The sequence below is a fragment of the Esox lucius genome, chromosome 11 (genome assembly GCF_011004845.1).
Source record: "Esox lucius isolate fEsoLuc1 chromosome 11, fEsoLuc1.pri, whole genome shotgun sequence".
Taxonomy (NCBI): domain Eukaryota; kingdom Metazoa; phylum Chordata; class Actinopteri; order Esociformes; family Esocidae; genus Esox; species Esox lucius.
In genome coordinates, this window is record NC_047579.1 from 36,382,196 (window position 1) to 36,395,919 (window position 13,724).

The 13,724-nt window shown below is 43.0% G+C and overlaps 1 protein-coding gene across 1 annotated transcript; it reads right to left on the bottom strand.

Annotated features, from left to right (window-relative positions):
- Positions 1 to 8,912: 8,912 nt before the first annotated feature.
- Positions 8,913 to 13,292, bottom strand: LOC105029667 (GTPase IMAP family member 8-like). Its single transcript, XM_029123666.2, has 3 exons — positions 12,118 to 13,292; positions 11,396 to 11,980; positions 8,913 to 11,270 (listed from the first exon to the last, which is right to left on the bottom strand). Exons 1-3 carry the CDS (start codon positions 12,884 to 12,886, stop codon positions 11,155 to 11,157), a joined length of 1,470 nt encoding a protein of 489 aa, XP_028979499.2. The 5' UTR covers positions 12,887 to 13,292; the 3' UTR covers positions 8,913 to 11,154.
- Positions 13,293 to 13,724: the final 432 nt, after the last annotated feature.

Here is a 13,724-nt window from a genome sequence, read left to right on the forward strand (position 1 = left end):
ATTAAGGGTAGGAAATTGGATCTTGGATATATCTATTACTGTAATACACCGCAATGCATTTGAAGTGCAAAATGAAAGGTTGGGAGTAAGATTTCATGTGTCTTGGTTCCTGTGGTATCCCACAATGCAGTTGAACAACATCAGAAGGGCCACAGTGTCGCTGGACCCCCCCGTCTCAGTTCCAAGGTCATACGCTGCTATACTATTGTACTGGGGAAGTTCTCCTTCTCCACTCTAAATCGTTGTTGATATGAGGAATGCATTTTCTGAATTTTCCCAGTCTCCTCCCGTTTTAAACTTTAGGAGGACATAAGGTCCTGGTCCACACCTGTGGATTACCTGATTTGGGGGGCCCGTTGCTGTCCCTGTCCTTGTCCATCTGGTCATACTTCTGACCTAGTCTAAATTTAAATTGACTCTGGATTTAGCCCACATGCATTTATTAATTATTCCAATTGGACTCTTAAGATCTCACCTGGCACAGCCAGAAGTGGACTGGTCACCCCTCTGAGTCTGGGTCCTCTCTGGGTTTCCTAAAATTCGGCCTTCTTAGGCAGTTTTTCCTAGCCACTGAAATTCAACACAACTGTTGTTTGCTCCTTGGGGTTTAAGGCCGGGTGTTTCTGTAAAAGTTCTTTGTGACAACTGCTGTTGTCGAAAGGGCTTTATAAATAAATGTAATTGAAAAAAGCCAGTGTATAGATTTAATGTTACTTTTATTTGATAAGACATCTTTGTACTACATACGGCATAGAGATCCAGCCTGACCCATTATCTTCAAGTCAACCACTGTGTATCTTTCTAGTTTAAAGAAAAGCTACACTTGATTACATTTCATGACTATAATATTACAAAGATAAAATCTCACACATAAGTTTCCAGATTGCTTTCGGATATTCCCCTGGGCCAGTAGTGGCATGTGCTCTGTTTCTGAAAACACCCACACACTTCTGTGACAGAATTTACAGTAAGTCACAACATCCTGTTTCAGACAAGGGCAGAATTAGTCATGATCATCCTTGACCAATCTTGTTGACACAAATTTGTGAAAGATCCTGGAGAAGTATTTGTAATTCATTGGCCAATCAGAATGATTGCCATAGGCATTGGAAATCCATTTGTGATTAGGCAAGTAAAAGGAGCAAAGTACAACCTGCTCCAGAAATCTCCAGACCTTAGACTGGGGCGAAGGTTCACCTTCCTACAGGACACAGGAGGGGCTTTGGGACAAGTCTGTCAATGTCCTTCAGTGACACAGCCTGAGCCTGGACGGGAACCTGATTGAACATCTCTGGAAAGACCTGAAAATGACTGCCACAACGTTCCCCATCCAACCTGGCAGAGGTTCAGAGGATCTGCCGAAAAGAATCCGAGAAACTCCCCAAATACAGCTGTATCAACCTTGTAGAGAAAGACCAAAGGTGACTGAAGACTGTAATCGATGCCAAAGGTGCTTCAGCAAAGCACTGAGTGAAGTGATCTGAATAATTATGTAAATGGGATATTTCTCTGTTGTTTGTTTTTTTTTTGCTGGTATTGTGTGTAGATTGATGAGAACAAAAAACTATGTAATGCATTTTTTAATATGGCTGTAATGTAACAAAATGTGAAAAGAATGAAGGGGTCTGAAAACTTTCCAAATGCGCTGTTGGCTTAGAATATTTATGGCACCACAGTTGTGCTTAAATGTTTGAATACCCTTGGAGAATTGTTAATGTATGTACCATTTGTAAAGAAAACACGAGTGAGCAGGCAAAACACATGGTGGTATAGCTGCCCATTCGTCTTGGCAAAATGCCTCCAGGTCATGCAAAGTTTTTGTTCATCTTGCATGAACATTTGAGATCTCCCCAGAGTGGCTCGATGATATTAAGGTCAGGAGACTGTGATGGCCACTCCAGAACCTTCCCCTTTTTCTGCTGTAACCACTGGAGGGTCAACTTGGGCATTCATGCTGGAACGCCCAAGATCGTCCCATGTGCAGCTTTCGTGCAGAAGAATGCAAATTGTCTGCCAGTATTTTCGGATAACATGCTGAATTTCATTTGCCATCAATTTTCACAAGATTTTCTGTGCCTTTAGAGCTCACACACCCCCACAACATCTGTGAGCCACCACCATGCTTCACAGTGAGGATGGTATTCTGCTCACCGTAGGCCCTGTTGACCCCTCTCCAAACATAGTGCTTATGGCTCTGACCATAAAGCTATATTTTGGTCTCATCACTCCAAATTACAGTGTGCCAGAAGCTGTGAGGCGTGTCAAGGTGTTGTCGGGCATATTGTAACCAGGCTTTTTTGTGGCTTTGATGAGGTAAAGGCTTCTTTCTGGCAACTTGACCATGCAGCTAATTTTTGTTCAAGTATCGTTGTGCTCCTTGAAACAACCATACTGTCTTTTTCCAGAGCAGCCTGTATTTCTCCTGAGGTTACCTGTGGGTTTTTCTTTGTATCCCAAACAATTCTTGTGGCGGTTTTAGCTGAAATCTTTCTTGGTCTACCAGACCTTGGCTTGGTATCAAGAGATCCCCAAATGTTTCACTTTTTAATAAGTTATTGAACAGTACTGATTGGCATTTGCAAGGCTTTGGATATCTTTTTATATCCTTTTCCATCTTTATAAAGTACCATTACCTTGTTATGCAGGTCTTTTGACATATCTTTTGTGCTCCCCATGGCTCTGTATCTAGCCTGCTCAGTGCATCCATGTGAGAGCTAAAAAATTCATTGGCTGTTCATACACAGACACTAATTGCAATTTAAAAAGCCACAGGTGTGGGAAATTCAACTGCAGTTGCCATTTTTACTTATGTGTCACTTGTGTGTCTGTTATAAGGCCAAACATTCAAGGATATCTAAACTTCTGATCAGGGCCATTTGGGTGATATCTGTTATCATTATGATTTAAGAAGGAGCCAAACAATGTCATAATGAATTGCTTCATATGATCACTATCCTAAAATAAAATAAAGTCCATCCATCCATCCATCATCTTCCTAAGCAGGGATGCCCAGACTTCCCTCTCCCCAGACACTTCCTCCAGCTCTTCCGAGGGGACACTGAGGCGTTCCCAGGCCAGCCGGGAGACATAGTCCCTCCAGCGTGTCCTAGGTCTTCCCCGGGGTCTCCTCCCGGTGGGACGGGACCAGAACACCTTCCCAGGAAGGCGTTCCGGAGGCATCTGAAACAGATGCCCAAGCCACCTCAGCTGACCCCTCTCAATGTGGAGGAGCAGCGGCTCTACTCTGAGCTCCTCCCGGGTGACCGAGCTTCTCACCCTATCTCTAAGGGATCGCCCGGCCACCCTTCGGAGAAAGCTCATTTCGGACGCCCGTATCCGGGATCTTGTCCTTTCGGTCATGACCCAAAGCTCATGACCATAGGTGAGAGTAGGAACGTAGATTGACCGGTAAATCGAGAGCTTCTCCTTGCGGCTCAGCTCTTTCTTCACCACGACAGACAGATACATCGACCGCATTACTGCAGAAGCTGCACCGATCCGTCTGTCAATCTCCTGTTCCATCCTTCCCTCACTCGTGAACAAGACCCCTAGATACTTAAACTCCTCCACTTGAGGCAGGCACTCTCCACCAACCTGAAGTGGGCAAGCCACCCTTTTCCGACTGAGGACCATGGCCTCAGATTTGGAGGTACTGATTTTCATTTGCAATATAAGTCATATTTTCTAAATCAATGCCAAAATTTCATAATTTCTGCCAGGGTATGCAAACTTCTGAGCACAACTCTATGTATGATAAGGATGGTTACAGATGGCCTGTGTTTGTTCTGTAAACTTTAATGGCCTGGGAGCAATTAGGTTAAACTGCCTTGGTACAGAATGACAGGTTTTGTACAAGGTACAATACTAAAACCAAAGGTTCATCCACATCAGACACCACCTCTTGTTTAGGAGATACACCGGTCCCGACTACTCGCATTGTAGAGCCAGTTCTAGGCATGAGTGACATAAGTGGTTGCTTAGGACCCACAACTGCTAGGGGAAGGGGCCCCCGAAAGGCTAGAGGTGAGACTGGGTGCATGACATCATGTCAGGTTTTTTACCTTACTGAACATGAGTGGGTCGAGTCACTGACCAAAGCTTTCAGGATTTATACTTCTACTTGTGTATATATAAATATCCAACATAAGTGTTGGTGACCATATTTCTTAGAGTGGATTAAAGAAGCATGTAGAAAATAATTTTCAGAGTAATATTCCTAACTGACCATCTTGATGGTGATGTGAAGCCTGTGATCCATTGTCGGTCAGTTGTCTGACTGGCTCCTTGGTTGGAGGTCACAGGTGTGAGTTGTTGCATGTTTTAACACAACATAATTGAATTGGGTGATTGGATGACTATGTGATTTTAGGCGTCATGTTTTAATCCCTTTGTTTATTGTGCTCAAGGTAGCCACAGGAACTGTGGAGACTGGAGGCATGGCAGAGACTGGTACAGGCAAGATGAACACGTGTGAGCCCATGGGTTAAAATATGGAGAAATATTTGGTGAGAGCAAGTGGCTGGCTTAAAATATGGAAAAAGGTTTGGTGAGAGCACATGGTTGGGTTAAAATATGGAGAAATGTTTGGTGAGAGCAGATGGTTGGATTAAAATGTGAAATGTTTGCTGAGAGCACATGGTTGGATTCAAATTTGAAGAAATATTTGGTGAGAGCACATGGGTGGGTTAAAATTTGGAGAAATATTTGGTGAGAGCACATGGTTGGGTTAAAATATGGAGAAATGTTTGGTGAGAGCACATGGTTGGATTCAAATGTGGAGAAATGTTGGGTGAGAGCACATGGTTGGGTGCTTCCCCGTTTCGGTTTTTAAAAGTTCATATTGGTTTTAATTAGCATAGATTTCAAGCAGATGTTTAATTAATGGATGAGTGCTGAGGAAATTAAATCTTAAGGAAGGAAATGGAAATGCATAAATGTATGCTGGTGTGTGGAGATGCATTTTAAATTCCCAATCATTAATTATTTACTGAATTATAATACTGGACTCTCTCCTACACTCACCCTTTTAATCCCGGATCCATAAAGGACCTGTCACGTTTTTCCACATCAGGAAATATGCACTCGTTAATGTCACAAGTGGGTTAATGAATAATATTGAGAATGTGTTCTCATACTTATGTAGTGCTGTCCGGTACAAAGAGGTCACGAGCCCAGAGCTGGAAAAGGCCATTAGCCAATGGGTGGTCAACAGAAGGGAGTCTGCTGATGCATGATGTTTTGGTCGCTGTACTGCAGAGAGTAATATTTTCCATGATGACCTCAGAGCTGAAACTAGATGTAACCATGGCGATCCCTGAGCTGATCCAATTTGTAACCAAGGAGACCCCAGAGTTCAGCCTGGTCTCAACAACCAGACGTAGCATAGCACGCATACATCTAGGAGACATATTAGCATGATATCATATGTTAAGTCTGGAAGGGCTTGTTGGGAGACTCATTGGTAAGAAGGCCACTAGGGGCAGTGGTGGGAACTTACGAAAGTGCAGACTGACTTAACAATGTTTCAGTGTATACCAAAATTATGTTTTATATTTTTAAGTCTAACCCTAACCTTGGAATTCATTAAATGTCATATGTTTTAACAAATTCGTAACAAACCAGTTTTAACAACATCCTCTCATGTATTTAGCGAATTTGTAACGTATTGTATGATGGCTTGCTTATTGTAATGCAGAGTTCATTGTGTTATGTTTACCTCAGGGTGCAGCCCTGATCTGAGCCGTAAATAGGCCCCAGAGCCAATCTCAACTGTAACCATGGAGACCACTGCCTTTGCCAGAATTTTACTTCTGGGCAAGCTGTGGTAACAAGATGATCTGACTTTATAGGCATTAATATCATCCACAGACGTCACCGTGCGTCTGTAGATGATATTAATGCCTATAAAGTCAGATACCATCCACAGACGCCACCAGAGATTTACAATGTTACTAAACCTTAGAAATTATTTTTCATCTGACAGAAGGGGAAACACAGATACTAAATAAAATAATATGGCTTAACTGTCATTCATCAATCACACGACTTAACAGCTTTGACGTAGTAGGCTACTCGACGGATTAGTCAAATTTTTCTGTGGCTCAGGTTTCTCAGTTTTTCTCTCTCCTGAGATGAGCAAAACCTTTCTATCCAGATGTGCAGGCTAGCCCAAGCCATGTCCTCAATAACAGCAACATTTAAATTAAGTATTTTAATGTTTCATGTCATTCTTAAATAGCCTTATTCAAGCTATTTGTCCAATAAAGTATATCTGTAGACCGCAAGTTGGGGGCGTTACTTAATATGGGGGTTCCTGAATATTAAGTTACGCCCACTGATGTTCGCCATTGGTCAGTTTGGGGACATCCTGGTTCGACACAGTTCTACGGTGTCATGTATGGGTATGACGTCATTACGCTGAGTGTGCTTATGGAGGAAGAAGAGTTAACTTACATTACAACATTATCTCAGAGTCCATGTGATTTCATTGAATATATTTTGTCAAGATATAACACTAGCTTCAAGCAGTTCAAGCATTGATATAGAAAACAAAAGTGTATTTGCTTTGACTACATGTTGAAAAAGCGCTGTAGTCTGATTATGCTTGTACCAATTCTGTAAATTTAAATGGTATTTTCCAATGCTTTTTAATTGTATTTTTTTTCAGGATTAAATTTGTTTGGTAACATACAACTGAAATATATTAATTTGAAGACTGAAGTGGCTCTTAAAAGAGTTAAAGGTTTTGGTTACAGTCAAGAATGAGACACTGGTGGTTTAGAAAGCTGCTGAGGGCAGTTATAATACAGACACATGCATACATACACATGCATAGCCATACACACTATGCCTGCCATGGTAAACTATGCCTGCCATGGTAGCCATTGCTTGGTTATACAGTAGAGGACAAACATTAGGAGATTGATGGTTGAGAATGCTGCTTATTGCAGTTACAATATAGTTGATCTGAGCTCTACATGTTACAAAGTGAAACAGGCCTCCCTTTTGCACACATTTATACAGGATTACCATTTATGCATTTTCCATAGATTCAACATATTACACAAATGTGAACATGCTCTGTACGGTACACTGTGCGGTGGACCTGTGAGCAACAACTTCAGTGTCAGTTAAACTGTTCTGAAGGTCTTTTGCTGAGACCTGTGGGTTCTGCTGTGTAGATCTGACAAGTTCTCATAATCATTGTAATGGTTTCTCCTTCCTATGACTTGCACTGTTCAATTTAACAGCAATGTTATCGAAAGTTGAAATTGGTAACTTGAAGTGTAGAATTTTCTATAGCCTGTTGCAGAAAGGTGGCAAGTTTCAATGTGCATCATGTAGAGGTCAGGTCAACATCTGTTAACAGAAAAAGAAAGAATGCCGGGGGTGGCTGGAACAAGCACATGTTTAATTCTAGAATAATGACGTGGTTATGGACTTAAAACATTGTTGGGAGAAATATAAGTGTTATATGTCTTGGAATTGATTATCTTAAGTCTAATTTAACCCTTATCCTAAAAGTTTATTCAATTGCATAAATTACAAGTATAACAGGTCCAGAAAAGCACAACAGACATTATTGAAAGTCAATTAATGTAGTCCAAAATCTTAAAGTCAATGGCATTACCTAAAAATACTAAATTAAATGATATGCCAGTTAGACAATTAAACTAAATTAATCACCCGATCAAATATTCAAAATATTACATTCCAACACTGACAAAACTAAACTGTTTCTTTATGTACTGTGTATTCAGCTTTGCCCACATTATGTAGGCTTCAGTTTCATCCTATCATATTGTATGGCTTCCCAAACACTGTCCAGTTTACTCTTGCTAAACAACTGATGTTTCTTGTCTCTTTGCCTCGTCAAACTATGTTGTGTTTTCTGGATTTTGTCATTTTTGTTGTGTGGAAACCAGCATTAGCTGATGGTTTAAAGACAGCTAATAGGTATCCTCATCACCAAACATAATTTAACAGAGAAGCTCAAAATTATCCCTACGTCCTTTTTTGTCTATTTCATCCATGAATGTTTCAGTGTCTTCAAAACTATGAAACAAAAACATGAATGGGGAGAGAGCTTCTTGTTCTTCCTCTAGAGTTGAGGCCTCTCTGAGCATCTACAGAGCACCCTGTATTTCCTCATTATTCAGGGGTGAGGACTTGTACCTGTTCTCAGAAGAGGCCCATGTTGGCATTTACCCAGGCAACAGCATCCCCCAGCTCAACAACGCATCTTGGCAACTCTAATGAAAGATCACAACAATCACATAGATGTAGAGGTGTACAAAGTACAAAGTAAAAGTACTTAACTGGATTTGGCTGTGTTGACCTCTTTAGGGAAGTATCTCATTAAGATCTAAGTAACCAGGTAAAGGGAGTTCAAAACTAACCAGTGAGCAATAAAATAAGAGTGTAAATGATCAATAAAGGTCCTTGGTTAATTATGAACTCTGTTAAGGTAATTTAGCTCATCCTTAGCAACTTCCCAAAACTGGTGAACAAATGCTTCTACTTTTTACACCACTGCATAGAAGATGGCAATGACAAATTATTATTTTGTTTACATTTCAAAATATTGACAACATAGTGTATATGAAGCTAAAAAATAAATTGATCTTGCCTGCTTGCATATCGTGACAGGTGCATCATGTATCTTTAGCTAGTTATAACGTACCCTAAATGACTAGAGCTTGCTAACAAATAACCTACCTCGTCGCGTAGCTAGCTATCTTTAAACGTAGTGACCGATGTAGTAACATTGACCAACACAGGTGTCTGGGAAGGCCTGCCCCCAAGTCTTGTGACTCAACACACACGCGCACGTGCACACAACACCACCTCACGAATGAGCATACAGCATGTTTTCTTCTACACATTTGTTTTTAATGAACGTGGACACTGCATATATTTTGCATTGCTTTAATTGAAAAACAGTTTGAATCAGAGGCAGATAAAGAAGAGACAGTCATGAGACCAGAGGCGTCGCTAGGATCACAATACATTCGGGGCTTGAATGTACATGCGTAAAATTTCGATGTACACGCTACTGACGTCTACATTGTCATAATGAATTACAGATTAATAGATCAGGTGCTATTCTTTTTTGGGATCCATTTGAGATCCGGGGCTATTTATAAAAGATCCGTGGCTATAGGCCTGGAGACCCAGGGCTAACGACGCCAATGCATGAGACTTATCAGCGCATAGGTGCATAGAGCCAGGAATGTTAGCACTAGACCACGGCTCCGTACGGTGACGTAGACTACATGTCCTCTCCGCAAAATTCATTATAAATTAACATTCAAATAACAGCCATAATCAGTTGAGAAAATTGGCATTTTACGGTGCTGGAATGTCACTGATCAAACGTCCGGGAAAGCAAGAGAAGTATTAGTTAGATATACTTTAGTGTCAGTTATTTGCAATATTTTAAATATAAAAATGCATTCTAATGAAGCATGTTGACGCTGACACAGTATGTAGTTTACTACAGGACTGTCCAACTCAGTAAAAGCTGGAGTACACATTTTATTTAAAAAAACTAACATATTTTGCGGGTGAGACAAAGCCTTTACTGTAGCCTATTTTTGTCTCGCTAAAGAAACATACCTTTATTTTTTAAATATGGTCCTTTCGAATGACATTTGATACTTTCCATAGCATTTTGCATTAACAAAACCAAAGAAGAAATCAATAATGCTAAAATGTTTCCAGCTTTTCGTTTTGCTTGTGCATGTTGCGGTCTTCACTGGATACTGTATAAAGCGTTTTAAATTAAACAAAATGTTGGATCAATAATTTGTCCAGCTTTTTGCGCTGTAATAAAAAAATATTTCAAAACTGCAAAGAGCCTAGAAAAAACCTAAACGTCTTAAATGTCTCTGCATAGATCAAAGGTACTGTTGAACTCAGGTACTGTTGAACTCAGTTGTACTCAGGTACAACATTTCAGTTACCTGGGTTTGTGCGCATTTGTGTGAGTGCTTTCCCTTGGCTGTGCACGTTACCAGGACACTAACAGAAAGCAGTTGACGTTGATTACACAAAAAGCAACAAGCTTGAATTTGGTAAGTTACTCAGACTGTCGTGGTACAGTTACTATCCCAACTTTATCCCAGCTGTCGTTTGGCCTGCTTTAAGTTAGCAGTGTATGCTGTAGACAGTTACTAGTGCGGCACATCATGGACAGCATAGAAGCGGCACAGAATGAATTTCTAACCCAAATCATCAGGTCCAGTCACAGGCCGTGTTCGAAACCTTTCTTACTACATTGTGGTAAAGCGTCATCCACAGAGAAGGTTAGAGGAAGGGCTTTACCACCAGACTTCTAGAGTACTGCAGATGAAGTCATCCACCATTTGAATGTCATCAAACCAGTAGCTTAGCAACCTGCGTCCCACTGCTGGCTGGCTTCTAAAGCTTAACATGGTTTTTCCTGGATAGAAGACCAAAAGCTACTGGAAGTGAAGTCCTTCTGTTCTTAACATCAAATCCCAATGCCCCAGGGCAGTGAAAGGGACATTGCCCTGTGTATGGTGCTGTTTTCTGGACGAGATGTTGAATGGGTGTCCCGATTCTCAGCGGTCATTAAAGATCCCATGGCACTAACGGTAAGTGCAGGAGGGTTGACCCCAATGTGACCCCAATGTCCTGGCTACATTTTCATGACTTCCTCATAATCGTAATAATCTTGTCTCCTCCCGCTGTCATCGAGACTGGATGTAAAATCAGTGATGTATGTAAGTCCTACTAAAGACAAGGAGTTCGGACCACATGGATCCGGAGGGAGTATCACGGAATTACTGAAATGTAAAATATATGGGGCTCTATTGGCTGATCCCTCCGGATCCATGTTGTCCGAACTCCTTGTCTTTAGTAGGGCAATTATTTGTAGTTCAATTCATTACTTTAAACACAGTGACGTCCTTAATGCCTTAATGTTCATACTGGCACAGAAAATAATATCAGGGAACGATATAAAAAAAAATGGCCTGTTGAAATGGCCCAAACATGGTTTCTGATCTGATTCTTTGGTTCAAAGAAAAAAGAAAAAAAAATCTTTGGGTGTGATTGGAATACTACCCAGTGTTCCATAACATTGCACATTATTACCTTTTCAGGCAGGCTCTTTCATTGGGTCCTAACTTATGTTAGCTTATAAATTAACAAAAATAGGCCAAGTGAAATGATTATGAATACGACCACACAAATGAAACAACTGCAGCAGTCGACGTCCATTGAGCCAGTGAAGTCGTCATCCACTGTAACACAGAAAACAAATGCATACTGACATCACACAAATGGTTGTTTGCATATGCAAAAGAAATATGAAACATAAAACCTTATCAGATTTATAATGCGCTGGTGTCATTTAGAACATACTCACTGGACACGGGCAGGAAGGCCTCCTCGCCGTTCTCTCTGATCATTTCCTCTATTTTGTCCAGAAGATCTGAGACGTTGCCTGGGTCCTTCCCCGGCCGCTTGCTGTCCATCACGTGATAATAGTTCCCGCAGTATTCCAACAACCTGTGGAGCTCCCGCCCTCCCCTCTGAATGTGCTCCTCGACGGGCAGGCGGCCCAGCCAAGCCCCACAGGTGAACAGCACCATTGTGTGGAGGCACGCATTGTCACCAAACAGACCCTCCAGGTGGTCCTTCAGGGCCTGCCGTTTGAGGTCAGTGATGTCGGTGACCAGGGGAAGCACCAGGAGGATTGTGTGAGGGCCGGGCCAGAGGAGGGCGGCCCCGTGCTTTGTCTCCCTCCGGAACCTCTTCATCATCCGCTTGGTGGAAACCCAGTCCCAGCCGGGGGTGTCCACGACAGTGACCCGGCGTCCGGCCACCTCCGCCTGCCTCCTCAGGCTCTGCTGAGTCTCTGTCCCCGACTCAAAGGCCCTATGGCCCAGGAGAGTGTTTCCCACTGAACTCTTGCCTACTCCTTTCCAGCCCAGCAACAGGACCCTGAGCTCTGTGTGGGAGAAAGAGAAAGACAGTGACAGAAAGAGATGACAGTTTAAAATGTTGTATAACACACTATTTGCCAGAAGTTGTACAAGCTAATACACACTTTTTCTGCTATGTATAGAATTCATTGAAGCTGCTCACCTCTGGGAGGCACAAAGATCATCTGAGGCAGCTGTGTGTCTTTGTGTCTTCTCAACCTCCTCCTTTCCTCCTCCATCAATTTGTTCACGGCAACATAGGAGCTGTCGGTGTCCTTTACCAGCTCCTCCACCTTCTCCAGCAGCTCCTGAACCTGGGTGTTCACCACATCATCTCCACTCTGCTGTGGTCCACTATTTAGGACGTGGTATCTGTTGCCACACCTCTCCATCAGCTCCAGTAGGGGCTTCCCCGTAGCGGCTATGAACTCCTCCACAAACGTCCCCTCAGGTAACTGGTCCACCCCAGTGAACAGGACCACGGTGGACCTCCAGACCCCTCCTCCTAGTTGACCCAGATGCTCCTCGGCCTCCTTCCTGTGGCCTTCGGTGAAGGGCTGCAACACCGGGATAACCAGCAGAAGCGCGTGGGGCCCTGGGGGACAAAGGGTGGCACCGACGCAGGGTCCCTCCTTGCCAGCCCCCTCTGGCCGGTGACCAGGGCCAGCACCCGGTGATTCTTGGGGTGTACCCCAGCCTGGGGTGTCCACCACGGTGATCCGCCTCCCACAGACCTCCCCATGGCCAACGGAGCTCTCAAGGGTCTCTGTCCCGGTCTGGAAGACCTCCTCACCTAGGATGGTGTTGCCAGCGGTGCTCTTGCCAGCTCCTGCCCCGCCCAGCAACAAAAGCCGGCGCTCCGGGAGATGACAAACGGGTTCATCAGTCGGGGATGACAACAACAAACACTGACTGCTGTTCTTACTTTTCATTTCAAGGTATTCTAGTGAAAGGGAAAATGTGTTTCCTCTTTTAGTCTCTGTGCAGATGTCCGGCAAAGATCCTCGAAATGTTTATGAAGGAGTGGATATCCTTAGTGAGACATAAACTAATCTCTCTTACTTTCAGAGCCAAAAGAGAGTGCAGCCATTTTGACTCTACCCTCTAGTTCTGTTTCTCACCCTCCACCTCCCGTTCATGGTCTAACGCCTCACTGCGTTTGCCTCCTGCTCCTTCGGGGGACACTGTGAGTCTTTTAGATCCCAAAAGGTCCGCGCTGTGCTGACGATCAAAACATATCCTGTTTTTGGCTCTGCCTTGCTCTCACTCTCCTGTCACGGAGCACGTTGCTCTGTCCCTTCTCTAGCGCTCCTTCTCCCTCTGACTCCTCCTCTTCCACTCTCACTTTTGAGAAGTGGGCAGTGCAGACTGGAAGTCAACACAGTACAGCGCAAGGATTGAGATACCAGGGTGGAGAGTCCTGGAAGGTGGTTTCTTTTCATATAAATACATTTGCTTGCTTGGTTATGTCACAGACAAGGTTAGCTTTTTGCAGGTCATTTGGCAATTGAAATGGGTTCAGGATTGCAACTTTCAGATCACTCCCCACATCACTACAAGCAGGTTTTAGTGGTGCTTCCTGCCAGCAAGCCACCTGATATGGTTTCTCATGCTGGGGTTCAGGGTCCTTGACACAGACTCTTAGACAGTAAGGGTTTCTTTGTCTGTCGTTGCGACAGAATCATGCTGGTTTACTGGTTGAACCCTTTTCACTCTCAGGTCATTTATTTCCAGGTAGCACCATAAAGGGGTTGTTCAAAGGGAAAGGCT